Source organism: Pogona vitticeps, chromosome 1, assembly GCF_051106095.1.
Source record: "Pogona vitticeps strain Pit_001003342236 chromosome 1, PviZW2.1, whole genome shotgun sequence".
Taxonomy (NCBI): Eukaryota; Metazoa; Chordata; class Lepidosauria; order Squamata; family Agamidae; genus Pogona; species Pogona vitticeps.
The window spans coordinates 120,584,583-120,598,585 of NC_135783.1; the positions used below are offsets into that span (position 1 = coordinate 120,584,583).

Below are 14,003 nucleotides of genomic sequence, written 5' to 3' on the forward strand. Positions count from 1 at the left end.
ATGCAGCTTCCTATATTGTTGGCATTTCCAGTGGCAGGAAGTGTTCTGTGTAGTGCCACAACAAGGAGGAAGGAAGGACAGAAGATTGGGCAAGGCTAAAAATCTACAAGAAAAGTAATCAGAATGTCTTAGAGGCATTAGTTTCTTTTTTTGTCATAACCATAATCCATTACTATGGACAGAGTAGCTTATGATAGGCTAGTGACAAATAACTGTAAATATACAGATCAAGCATTCTAAGAGGTGTTACCAGCCACTGTTAAGCATTATATGCACAAAACAAGCAGCAGGAAGGAAGCTGAATCTATACCAGACCTCATTTACAATTGACGCTGTCCCTGCAAATTGCCCCATAGCATACAATCAAGTCTTTGTTAACAAAACATCTATGAATCTTTGATGCTGAAAGTTGTATTTGTAAACAAAACAAGTATTTTGGTGACTTGTTTGTCTGAGCCATATAATTTGAACGGTGGCAGAATAGTCAAACTGCGGATTCTAATTTAAAAAGTCTTTCTGAGTGTATATGGATGACCCATTAAAGGGCCATGCCTTATTCTATCCACACAATACGAATCTTCAGAAACAAAAGGAGGGTGTCTCTCTGCAGAGACCATATTTTGCACAGACTGGGAGTGAAAAGCAGTAAATGATTTGTTGATTTCCCAGGCCTCAAGTTAATTTGAATAGTTTTGATAGCCAATATGATTTCTGATGATGCTGTACTGAGGAGATACATTAGAGCACGTCATCTTGGTTGGCCTAGCATGACTGAGTCTGTTCTTGAGGAAGTAATTTCGAGCACATTGAAAAACCCATAACAAGCTGATAAATACTCACACCATTATATAGGGCTGGAAGTATCTATCATGTTTACAACAAATAGACAAGAGGGCAAGGGGTAAAGCACATCTGGCCGCAACTGCCACTTCAGTATGCATAGCTGAGTCCAGAAGCAAATCTGATTCTTCAAGAGACAAAGCAAGTTAACTGCTGATTCCCAGACTCCATCTCTTTTGTAACTGAGAGCACTCCTGTCTTGTCTGGATTAACTTGCCCTGTATTAAACTCTGTTCAGCTCATGTCTGTCTCCAGACACTAGTTCAGAACACGAAGAGCTTCCCCACAAATTGATTGAAACTGAAAAAGAGTGCAGGATGTAAACCCCATATTGCAGTAACCTATACCAGATTCGCATATGATTGTGGTGAAGAAACTGGGAAATTGAGGGTCATGGTTTGAGGACCTCTCTGGAAAATCCAGGCTTTCTGTCAGTGCCTGGAAATGACTCTCTGGGAGAAAATGGGGAACAGTCTCTGCCAGTAATGGAATGGGGAGTACCACCTGTAGTTCATCTTTTTTGAGCAAAGACTTCAAGGCCAAGTTGGCTTATTTCCTGGTATTGTGCTAGTTGGAAAATTATTTCAGCTGCATGAAGGGGAGGGGAGGGAGAAGCTGCTGGTTTTCATGAACATTTGATGGAACTTGAAGCCTGATTGGCAGACCATCTCGAAAGGTCCCGAATGTGATATATAAAAGGGTTCAAAATTACTTTAATTGGCTTAGTTATCTCTTAGGAGACACTGTGCCCAGTTGCTATCCTGTTATGCTGTGCTGGAGAGGAAATGCATTCTGTGCATGGGCCAAAACTATGCTGATGCTACACTAGTGTGTAAGTAAGTGCCAGATAGTTTAGATAACTTTCTTATTTTGTGGTGTGTTTCTCTGTATTGCTTCAGCCATAAACTCTAATTGATTAATAGTTCCAAATAGTTCAGATGCTTTTTTCAAACATTTTGAATTTGATCTGTTTTCTAAACAAAGAAAGAAATGTACTCGGGAAATCATTCTAACTTTAAAAAGGCTCAATCCATAAATTAACATTGTCCCTATACCACTGCATCCTACAGACTGGGAGGCATACATTGTTCTTCAAAAGATATTATTACTACTGTCCATACCCAGCCAACCAGTCAGACACTCCAAGCTGCCTTAATCAGCCAGAAGAAAAACAGATAAAGCATGCATGGCATTGACCACATATTGCTAAGGATCTTGTCTATATTCTCAAATTGTATAAACTTTTTGGGTTCAAGCAATCTCAAAGACCATGTCTCCCATTGTGAGCAGGTTTGGGTGTTAAGATAATCAGGGGAGGCCTTTCTCTCAGTCCCATCACATTCACAGATGTGTCTAATGGGACATGGGAGAGGACCTTCTCTGTTGCTGCTCCCAGACTTTGGAACTCCCTCCCTCTGGAGGCCAGACTGGCCCCATCTTTGCTGTCCTTACACAAGCAGGCAAGGACGTTTCTCTTCAGACAAGCCTTCCCTTGGTGACTTAGCATCTCTCAGAGTGGTATTTGTTTGTTCCTTTTTAATAGTTGTATACTTGGGGGTTTGGCTTCAATTTTGTCTTTTAATGATGTAAGCTGCATCTTTATATTTATTGTTCTTAGATTTAAAATATTGTTTTTCAATTATGGAAGCTGCCGTGGGTTCTTTTTAAGGAGAAAGGTGAGATAAAAATATTTTAAAGAAATAAAAAATAAATTACATTCTAGCAGTATGGTATTTTGGAGTTTTTTTCTTTTTCTTTTCGATTACAAATCCCATAATTCTCCATTCCAATCCTTTACCTGCAGACACCTATATGTGCTGTAGCTTGCCTGAAGGTATGTCCTAGCTGAAAAGGCTTTGTGGCCTGCTGTAGGCCTAGCTCTGTTCTAACATCCTGCTCAGAAAAGAATCTACCCCATTGCTAACTAGGATCTTCCTTTCTGAACAGGAAAGAGTAAGCCTATCCAAGGCCATGGAGCCTTCCTAGCTAGACTTTTTCTCCAGGTGAGCCACATGTAGGCGACTACAGGTATGGGCTGTCAGGTAGAACTCCCAGAATGGAAAATTAAGGGATCGGACATGACTTAATGACTAAACAACAACAAAATCCAAGACATCAAAAATCTCTTACCAACTAGCAGTCACTCTGGACACTCATTGTCTCTGCTAACACCCCATTCTCCCTAGATAGCAACTTATTGCAAATGATAGCAGAATATCTGAAAACATCTCAACCTACCTTTTGGAAAATGAGATCCTTTTCTTTCCATTATATTGGGACTCAGGTCCCTTGATAGACTGGTGGGTAGGGTGGAAATTAAAAAGGTGAGGACTGTATCTATGAGCCTGCCTGGTTTTAAGATCTTGATGGGAGGCACTTTTCCTCCAGCTGCCTTTAAAAGCACATTTGGTAAAGATGTGAGAGGGGGCCATCTCAGTGGCTGCTCCCAGGTTGTGGAATGCTCTCCCTTGTGAGGCCAGGTTGGCTCCTTCCTACACTGTCCTTCAAGTGGCAGACAAAGACCTCATTTTTAAGGCAAATATTTAACAACTCAGTCATTTCAGGATGTTGTACAGTTTGGCATTTTGTACGTCATGGCCAGCTAGAACCTATTTGTCTTTCTGAAGTTGGTGTGTAAAAACCAACACTCTCATTTTAGAGGAGGAGTGGACACCTACCTGCCTGTGCACTGGAGGCAAGCCCCTAGGGGCTTCAGTCCAGGCCCGCAGCACCTCCATTGCTCCGAACCAAACTTTTTCTGGGAGATTAGCTGAAAAGTCCCCTTGTAGCCTGTGATGTCTTTGGGGAGGTTGACATATTTTGACAGGAGCCAGCCCTCCTTAAAATTTAGAAGAATGGCCCTTAGAGGGAGCAAGGGGGCATTTTCAGTTTTTTTTTAATGAGGAAAAAAATGGGTGTTGAGATCATGTGAGCAGGTGTGGCCTTCCACGGTCCAGATAACGGTATGCGTGGTCTCCAGACCTTTGGAGATCACCCACCTCTGTTTTAGAGTTCCTGGCTGTAAGATCATCTTGTACAAAAAAACGTAACCTATCCTGGTTTTGATCATTACCATACAATGGTTTTAACTGCAAGTGACCCTTGTCCTTGGACATTTCAGCCATTGGTCTGCTCTTGTCAAAGCACAATCTCAGCAGGAGCAAAATACATTGAAAAAACATGACTGATTTAGGACTTTAATTTTCAGCTCTTACTGTAAAACTACAAAAACTGCACAGAGAGAGAGAGAGACTTTAAAATGTGTTCCACTTTTACTGACTTTGTAGAAAAAAGCTTTCTCATCTAAAACGTCATTACTTTAAATGAGAACATTATTGACTGTGGGTAGATTATCACAACAGTAAATTGAACTGTGGCAGTTTATTCAAGGCTCCAAATCATTGCTGAAAAGCACTTTTCTATCTGATGATTTTATTAACATCGTCTTTCTGCAGTACCAGGAAGTTAAATGATTTTTGTCTATATCCCAGCAGCTATTTTTAAAAGGCAGCAGAGGAGGAGGGAAAAGGAGACACACAATTCACAGAAAATTACTATGCAACTTAAAGAAAACCAGGGGTTGTGTCAGTCTTGAGGGCAGGCTGATAAATGGCCTGAGAGAATTGTCATGATGGGATTTTACCAGTCGAGGAAGATGTAGTATGCAAAGGCTTGTTCTTAGCAGCCAGGCCTGCAGCCTCGAGTGACATTTTCCCAGAGGTGTGAGCGAACTTTGGACTTCTTATTTCAAAGGCCTGCTTTGATGCATCATCTACCAATAGAGCACGGCTATGTCAGGCATCATTCATCTAAAGGAAAAGGAACAAAAAACACTTGGTGTGTCAGTCACATTGGGGCTATATGGGCATATAGGTCATGAAAGAAAAAAAAAAACACATACACACACACACAATAGAAGGAAATCTCCCAAAAACAAAGTGGGAGGGGAGATAAATACGACTCATAAATACTACTCAACAAAAACATCAGGAAGCACGTGAAAGCTTTGATGAACGCTACTAGCCTGATGGACGAAAAGGAACTGTGTCTTGGTGACAGGATGATGTGAAGGGTATCTGACAGAAATACTTTTGGAACAGTATCTTACATCTGAAATACATTTTCCCCTCTATTCTTAAGCGTGGAGCATTGTTCTACCTCACAGGCCAGCTAGCAGCACATTCTGGTGTTTTAGTGTCCAGGGATTAGACACTGATGGCTTGTTATCAACAAGAATAGCTTGCAGATAGCTTCAGACCCTTAGAGCTTCTCAAGTGCCAGTGTGACCTTTTAGGGCATTCTGCAGGGAGAAAAGGAAATTTAGCAGAACCAACTATATCACGAGGACCCTTCCTACAGGCACAGATATCATCAATTCAATAAGAATCACATAGTTGTATATTCCTTCTGGGGCTCATGCCTGTGTGTACAAACATCATTAAGATGTCGTGGCAGTAATGTCTGCATAATCATTTTGTCTGAAAGCTTAAATTCTAGAGGGGAGAGGGAGAGATTGAGATGGCCATCACTGAACACACATTGTAGAAGAATAACTAGTCACCTGTGGGGGAACTTAAGCTCTCTGAGATTACTGACTTTTTATTTCACTGTATTTTATTTTTTTAAAAAAATCTTGCTGTTTCAGGCATCAATTCTTTCTAATAATAATTCACGTTCATATACTTATATGACTGTAGCTAAACTGTAAGACACTCATACAGTACAAAGGTATCGGCAAAATTAGGATAATCTTGAGGTTTCCATGGGTATGAAAGAATCCAGATTGGTCAATAATAATTCGGTGGCTCATTATGTAAACAAAGAGAGAGAGAAATGAGCAATTTGGTGGGAAGGATAATGGCACAAGGCCATTGGCGAAGGAGAAAGGGTCAAATGGTAAACAGAACACTTGTTCCCAAATCTGCCATGTTCTAGTTCACACTGAGGTGCCAGTGGGATAGTGAGAACTGCTCATAGCCATTAGGAGAGAAATCAAAGATTTCAATGTAGGTAGACATTGGCACAACTGTTCCACCACCACCAAAAGGAGGGGAAACAAAAACACTGAGAGGCAACCAAAGGTGTGATCAGATGGACATTTGTCCTGCTATTTGGTCTGCTGTGACAACAGGCTGATTCACTTCTTTTTTTTGATGATCAGATGACATAATCACTAGTACAAACCATCTGGTTCCCAGTGTTCCTGGCCCCACTGCACCCTTCTGGGTCTCTATAAAGAGCTACTACTTTTTTAGTGAAGGAAAGATTCCATAAAGTGGCTCCATAAAGAGGCAGAAATTAACCGTATATATATGTGATGCAGGGCAGTGCTGATTTGCTGTATCACTTGGAAAAAATATTGGAAACTTCCTTCTGAAAATGGGAAGAGACAGGAAAGGGTAAGGAAGGTTTTTTTTCTTTGCCTTCTTAAAAGACCAATGGAGCCACTTGAAGTGCATATGCCATTTGGACACCAGGATAGTACCAAATGGTGTGTCTACCAACCATAAACAACCCTATTTAGCCTGCACAACCATGTAGACAAGCCCTAACAGGGGCAGAAAGTGTAACAAATACACAACACACTGCAATATTTTAATGTAGCCCTCTACCTTCTTTGTGTTGTTTTCTATGGCTATTATAGAAGTATCGTTTTGTTGTCTTTAAAGCCAGTGATGAGCATGACGGAGAGAATTTCCTTCACCTTTACCTTGTGGACGGCAGACCAACAGCTCAGTTTGGTTGTGGCACTTCAACAAATGTTCTGACAGTGACTTCCAGCCGCTCCATTAGCAGAGACACCCTTCTGCCTATCACAATAAGGTATGGATTTATTTTTGCTTCCTTATGAAAGGAGATTTGTATTGTACATATATACTTGTTTTTTTTAGCACTGAAAAACCTAAATGGGAACAACATGCAAATATTAAGTATAATCTTCTCTGTAACAATTAAGATTTTCTTTCAGGAAAATTTTGAGAGACCATACCTCAGTGGTAAATTACATGCTTTGAATATATAATACTCCAGGTTCAGTTCTTTGGAGGAGTAAGGGAGTAACCTAAGATATGTTATTTTTTCCCCCAACTAGTTTTCCGTAGACATGGCCTTCTACAACATGAACTGTCTTGGAGTGTTCAGCTTGAATCCTTCTTTCTTCTTTGTGGCCTCTGTGAATCACACTCTGGGTAATCTGTGCATGCACGGAACCTCATTGGAATATTCTAGAGCTTATGCGGTAGCAAAAAAACACATTAGTGTAGACCCCTCCCTCCGGTATACAGTGGACCCTCAACTTACGCATGGCTCGACGTGCGTACTTTTCAAGGTACGGACTTCTCCGGCCACAAAATTTCCCATCGACTTGTGGCCGGAGAATCAACCTACAGACCAGAAGGGGGAGGCGGGGAAAGTGCCAAATTAAAATTTGGTGCTTTCCCCGCCTCCCCCTTCCAGTCCGTAGGCCGCCGATCATGCCTTTGGATGCCTCCAGGGCTTCTCCACCGCCATGGGAGGCCTGTCGGAGGTCCTTCCCACTGATCGAGCCTCCGAAGCACAATCGGTGGCAGCGGGGGGAACTCCAAGGTGCTTCCCATGGCAGCGGAGAAGCCCTGGAAGGCATCCAGAGGTCCCCCCTCCGCCGATCATGCCTCCAAAGCACGAGCAGCAGCAGCGGGACCTCCAAGATGCCTCCCATGGTGGTGGAGAAGCCCTGGAAGGCATCCAGAGGTCCCCCCCCTCTGCCGATCATGCCTCTGAAGCACGATTGGCGATGGCAGCGGGACCTCCAAGATGCCTCTCATGGCGGCAGAGAAGCCCTGGAAGGCATCCGGAGGTCCCGCCAACGACAACGACGCAGGCTTTCCCAGGGTGGGCCAGAGCATGCCAGGCCCTCCTGTCTTCCACTGCCTCCTGGAGTTTGGTCAAATTCATGTTGGTAGCTTCAATGACACTGTCCAACCATCTTGTCATCCCCTTCTCCTCCTGCCTTCATACTTTCCCACCATCAGGGTCTTCTTTTCTCATCAGATAGCCAAAGTATTGGAGCCTCAGCTTCAGGATCTTCCCTTCCAGTGACATTTTTGTATAAAATGGCATGTGCTAATTCATATTTATGGACACAAAATTAGAATTTTTAAAATTTAAATGGAATTACAATGTATTTCACATGAGCTTAGAAAACTGTGACTATGCAGTCTGTGTACCTGCTGAGTCCCAGGTGTTCAGAATTTCAAGGTTCCTGATCTCCCTCTTTTCAATCGTGTAGTGATGTCTTTGGGGTGATGAGTGTTCGTGGTGACAGTCAACACAACCACCTTACCAGTAAGGAGAATCCAGATGTGCAGGTGGCTGGATCAATGCATATCGACCACTAAGGAGGAGAACAATAGTTCTTAATGGACCCAATCTCTGTCATATAATTTGCATTACAACAAAAAAAAAATAGCTTGCAGGGTTGTGCTGTTTCTGAGAAAATCCCTCTCTTCCAGCTACTGTAAGGACTACAGTTAACCTCACAGAAAGAGGAGAGCCTGAGGTGGGTGATAAATAATGCCCTAGTCCCAGCAGATCAGGATACTTTGACCCAGCAAGTCCTACTCTGCTTCAGAACTGCTTCTTTTGGTTCCTTGTCTTTAAATGGGACTCAGACTGGACAGCCCTTCAAATAGAGGGCTCTTTCAGAAGCACCGTAGTTCTCTTGCCAGCCTTTCAAATGGAGGATCGTGCTTTCTTAAAGAGGACCTCCAGTATAACCATTCTAATGGGGACCTTGTCCCAGTGTTTCGAGAAAAGAATAGCTGTCCTGTCTGGGGAGGTCACTTAAGGCTACAAAAAGCTAATCTGTTAACAGATGTACGCCCTACCGGTTTATAAGTACACGTTTGCTCTTAGTCCAATCTGGTGCATTGTACGGCCCTCTTTGATATATGAGCAAAAATCCGTCAGTTAATATAAATGATGGTGTTTTTCCTCCATTCCCATCACATTTTCTTTCTTCTTGGCTTTCCGTTCTTTTGTTAAGAATCAAATTCAAAGCGTCTTATCTCGTTTTCTCTTTGCTGGTTTCTTTCAAGGTGGCCTCCTAGTAAGCTTTCAATAATGTGAAGTAAATTACAGCCCTGTGTTCCATTTGCACAAACACCTAATTTGCTTTATGGATTGTCATACACAAACACCTGATTGCATGTACAAAGGCACAGATAGAAAGAGAGAGGAGAATGCTATCCACCCAGATGACCTCAGAAGCAGACTTTTCTTCTGCTGGAAATCTCTCTGTGGCATTTCAATAGCAAGGGGTTGGGATACCTCTGGTTTAATCTCCAGTTACATGTTGATCAACTCATTACCTATGGCAGCACTGTCTGTGGTCCATATAACTGAAATATTAAGGCTGTTTTTTTTTTGTTTCAGAAGGCTGTAATAGATCTGAGTTATACATTCAGTGAAAATGCACTAAAGAGGGCAGATCATTGTGACATTGGGACATTATGTCCAGATGTTCACATTTCCATGTTTACAAGAATGACATGCATCTACAGATTTACTCCATATCATGTTGCAATGCAATGAAAGGCATCTATGTGCACATGTTTTCATGTACATGGATGTATAGTTATTTGGTGTCATCCACATGTGCACCTCTGTACTCTGATAGGAATGTATACCATTCTGGCAGGATGCGGTGGTGATCATGTTTGTGATTTCCGTTTGTTTGCTTGTTTTTTGTTTGTTTTAAGAGAAGAATATATCCTTCACCGAGCAAGAGCAAATTTATAATCCCTGAGCAGTCATCTTCAATCATGTGGCCAAAGGAATAAGCAAACATGAAGTTGTTTTTGTGAGCTCTCTCAGCACTGGGTGCTATAAGCTGAAAAATATGTATGCATGAGATAAATGTTTATTTTTATTCCACAACTAGTGCTTGAATAATAGATAGTTCTCTTTTCCCACTATTGCTAAGTGCCAATGCAGCAGCAGAGGACTGATTAAAATAGAATGCTTGTTCATAATTCTAGCTAATGCAGAGAGGAGAACAGTCTCCTAGACAGTTTGCCCCCAGTCACAGGCTGAGGATTGCATAAAAGTGTGCTGCTTAAAGTGTGGTTTACAGTTTAATTATACAGGCTACCACCGCTGCTGCCACCACCACCCCCTGACCCCCCCCCCCGATAAAGCTGAGTACTCAGTTTACTGACCTCAGAAGGATGGAAACTTGAGTCAACCTTGAGCCAGTTACCTGAGTCCCAGATTGAACTCAGGGTGTGAGCAGAGTTTTCACTGCAGTGCTGCAGATTAACCACTGTACCACAAAGCTCCTATTTGTTCCTATTTGTGTTAGTTTCACTTTTTGTATGCAGTCCAGCTATTTATGCAGAAACATTCCACTGGACCCAAGACACCTCCAGAATCTCCCTTGGCAATGCTGTGTAAGGGATTCAAAAAGTAACTTTTCCAAGCACCCATAAACATTGGCACCTACTGAGTAGCATATAGCAGTAAAACAAAATAGCAGCTGTTGGATGGGTGGGTGCATCAATGATTTCTACTCACACAATGTGGAAGCAAAATATGGAAGAGTATTTTTAAGGAGCAAGAACTGTCCTGTGATATTGATTTCCCTTGGCCTTGAATAGGTACATTTCTTACACAAAGAAACAGCTTTTTACTTTTTGGAGGATAGCTGTCTTGGTCTGTTACATCAAAAGCAAGAGGCCTGTGGCACGTTAAAAATTGGCAAGTGCCTTTTATCCTACAGTTTGCTGCACTTCAGCTCATTCCCATCAGATAGACAATGTTTTGACCCATTAATATGCAGGTGTTTGGTTGGGCTGTGGAATGACAGGGCGTGGAAATGCAAAAGAGCACAACATTTGGTAATTATTTTTAAAGTGATAATTATCTTAAATAGAAGTGTTTCCCTCCTCCCCAGTGCTACCACACATGACCAGGTACACCCTAATGACTCTCCCTCAGTCTGCTGCATGAGCAGCAACCCGAGAACGCTGGAACCTTACTTATCTTTGAATTCTATTCTTCTTCAAACTCTAAATATTTGTTTTTCATTTTTGGTCACCTTTTCAAAAAAGAGTTCTTAGTGTTATTATCGGATTTGTTCTTTAGTGTTATTGTCAGACTTTCCCTGTTTCTCACTTAATGGCCTCTGGAGCTCTTTTCAAAAAGTGAGTTGCTTGTGGGGGCAAAGTGCTGCATTCTGATGGAAACAATAAATGCCTGTTTTGTCTCAGTGGGAGTCATATCAGTCAGAAGTGCAAAATTTGTAAGTGCTTTACCTGTATTTCTGTAAAAAAAAATCACCCTAATAGACTGCGGTCCTATGTCTGGGAGATAATTGCTAAATCCATTAACGTAATCCCTTCGTTGTCAACAAGCACAAAAAGCAGTAGAAAAACTTTCTTTGTCCTAGCAAATGGGACCATTAAAAATGTGGATCTTTTGAACTCAGACTTTCCTGTGTCAACTTTGGAATCCACTTCAGTTCCAGCACCAACTTGGATTTCAGTATCAAAGGCATCCTTGAAGTCAACCCCAGCAAAATGAAAGAAGTGTGCTACAGATAAACGGGACAAATTAGAGAGAGGGGGGGGGAGACATAATGACTTGTTATCCTGGCCTACTTCTAAGAAATGTGATAACAGGCAACAAGCACATTGGCTCCAGATCTGGCTTCTTCATCTGATCAATTCATCACCCCTTCAAATCCTGAGAATGGGGATTATATGTATTTGAGATTGGTACCAGAGGGGGAGTTAGTGAGATCACCTGCTTTTTCCACGCCACATGCACTACCTTGCTCTTCAGGTGGGTTGGGGCAACAAGCGTTGATGGAGTCATTGCCATCTATTCCTCAACCGCAGGCCTTGTCTCAGAGAAGGCACCAAAGGTGGTATGGTCAAAGTCAAGATCTCCGTTGAGATCTCCATCATATCAATCTCAGCACCAGTCTCATTTCCTGACTCCAACAAGGTCCAGACATGAGTCCTGCTCACTGACCCACTTAGATACCACAGGGAGTATTCTATAGTACCGATCAGAACATTTTTTCTATTCTCCATCATTTAGTGGCCTTCTCCTCAGCCACTACAAGATGCTGAGGTCTGCCTAGTCACATCACAAGGACTCCACCTTGCTCCTTCCATGTCATCAAAGGTCAAGCTCAGCATCTCGGAGAGTGTCGCCTCTGGCCATTGGCTTGAGTTTCGGACTCCACTGTTGAGCACCCAACTGCAACAAGGGGGATCTGACTCAGAGTTAACATTCACCCTTCGTAACTCTGGTTCACTTATTATCATCTCTCGATTCAGTGGTGGGGGACACTTCCCCACTCTCTCCTTCAAAGGATTTGAGGTCCTACGTGAATCTGATTGTGAGGATAGCCAGAAACTTACACATTGAAGTCAAGAAACCTCCCCAGCATCTAATCCATATTTCAACAGGGTTGACAAGAATTGTATATTTCAAGCACAACTGTCCATTCTTCCAACCTTTACAGATTTCATAAAGTGCTCATGGGACAAACCATCCTCAATTCTACCAACTTCAAAGAGGACTGAGAATCTGTATAAAGCGCAGGAAGAAAGGGTGACTTTTCTTTTTAAGTACCCGTAGCCTAACTCAATAATCATGGAGACCGCTTGGTCCAAAATGCAATCAAATTCTGTCTCCACGCCCTCAAAGAGGGCCATAAACTCCACTTGTTGGGACATAACTGTTCTGGGAATAAAAAATGCTAGTTACCAGTCTGGTATGGAAGCATACCGCCAATACATATGGGAAAAGTGAACGCCTCTATTGGACAGTCTGCTGAAGGATAGGAAAGTGTCAACTATCTTGCAACGAGAAATTTAGCAGCACACCAGATTCATTTGTCTCATCATGTTGTAGGAAAGGTTCAGCCAACGATATGACTGCTTGAGTTACTTTGTGGAGGCATGCATGGCTGCACTCTTGCAATATTTCAGACAATTGCAAAGTTTGTATCAAGGACTTTCCCTTTGATGGAGACGTACTATCCAACACCAAAACAAATAAGTTTATGGATGGATGACTTAAATAAAAAGAAAACAATGGCCACATACGGGCATCACTCTTCAGTCACTTCAACAGTGATCTGGACAACTTTGGGAGCACTGGCATAGTTCCTGCTCCTACACGAAATACAAGTCACCATCCAATTAATCCAATATTCTTGACAGTCCACTCTGCAATATAATAATAATCACCTTAAGGCAGATTCTGCTGTTGGGAGTGCTATGTAAATTGAGCTCTCTGCCCTGCTTACTACAGTGGTGCCCCGCATAGCAATGATAATCCGTGCAGCAAAAATTGTCGCTATATGGATTCGTCGCTATGTGGATTTTAAAAGCCCATAGGAATGCATTGAAACCCCTTCAATGCATTCCTATGGGCTTAAAACTTACCTTTTAAGCGAAAATCCTCCATACGGTGGCCATTTTGGGTGCCCGGTAAGCGAGGAATCCGTCCCTGTTTTACCCGGTGGCCATTTTGTAACTGCGGATCAGCTGGGGAAAAAACATTGTTATGCGATAATTGGTAAGCGAAACAGCTTACCGATCATCGCAAAGTGATTTCCCCCATAGAAAACATCGTTATGTGATTGCAAAAGCAATTGCAAAAACATCATCGCTATGCGGATTTGTCGTTAAACGGGGCGCCCGTTATGCGAGGCAGCATTGTACTGCAAATAGCCATCAGTGGCTACAGTGATTTACCCAGGGAAACTCAACTTGATAAGCTGCTAATACATAGTGGATTAAACTGTGTTTTCCCGCTGTGTCGCTACACCCTTAAATGGAAGTATCAGAGCTCCCTGTAGCAGCTGGCTTCCAGTTACAGAAGGGAATTCCTCTCTTTTTGCCTGCCCGATGCTCCCAGATCTATTCTGGAGGGCTTTCCAATGCTCTAGAATAGATCTGGGGCACATGGGGGCTGCTGCCAGGGGAGGGGATCCATTTCACCATCGGTGTCAATGCCACTGGCAGATGGACGGCATTTGTTTACCTGATTGGGTGCTCATCAAAGTCAAGGAGATGCAAAAAGAAGTCCCCGTCTCCCTCCTTCATCTTATATTGGTTTCATTATTTAAATTCTGTAAATATCTTGCTTGCTTATGTTGCTATTCC

The 14,003-nt window shown here is 42.4% G+C and overlaps 1 protein-coding gene across 1 annotated transcript in view; it reads left to right on the forward strand.

Annotated features, from left to right (window-relative positions):
• Positions 1 to 14,003, forward strand: part of LOC140707324 (protein eyes shut homolog) — a 79,015-nt gene that overhangs the window by 9,504 nt on the left and 55,508 nt on the right. Inside the window, exon 2 of the mRNA XM_078386198.1 lies at positions 6,510 to 6,663. Coding sequence (XP_078242324.1) covers positions 6,510 to 6,663 — 154 coding nt within the window. The remainder of the gene's footprint in view (positions 1 to 6,509; positions 6,664 to 14,003) is intronic.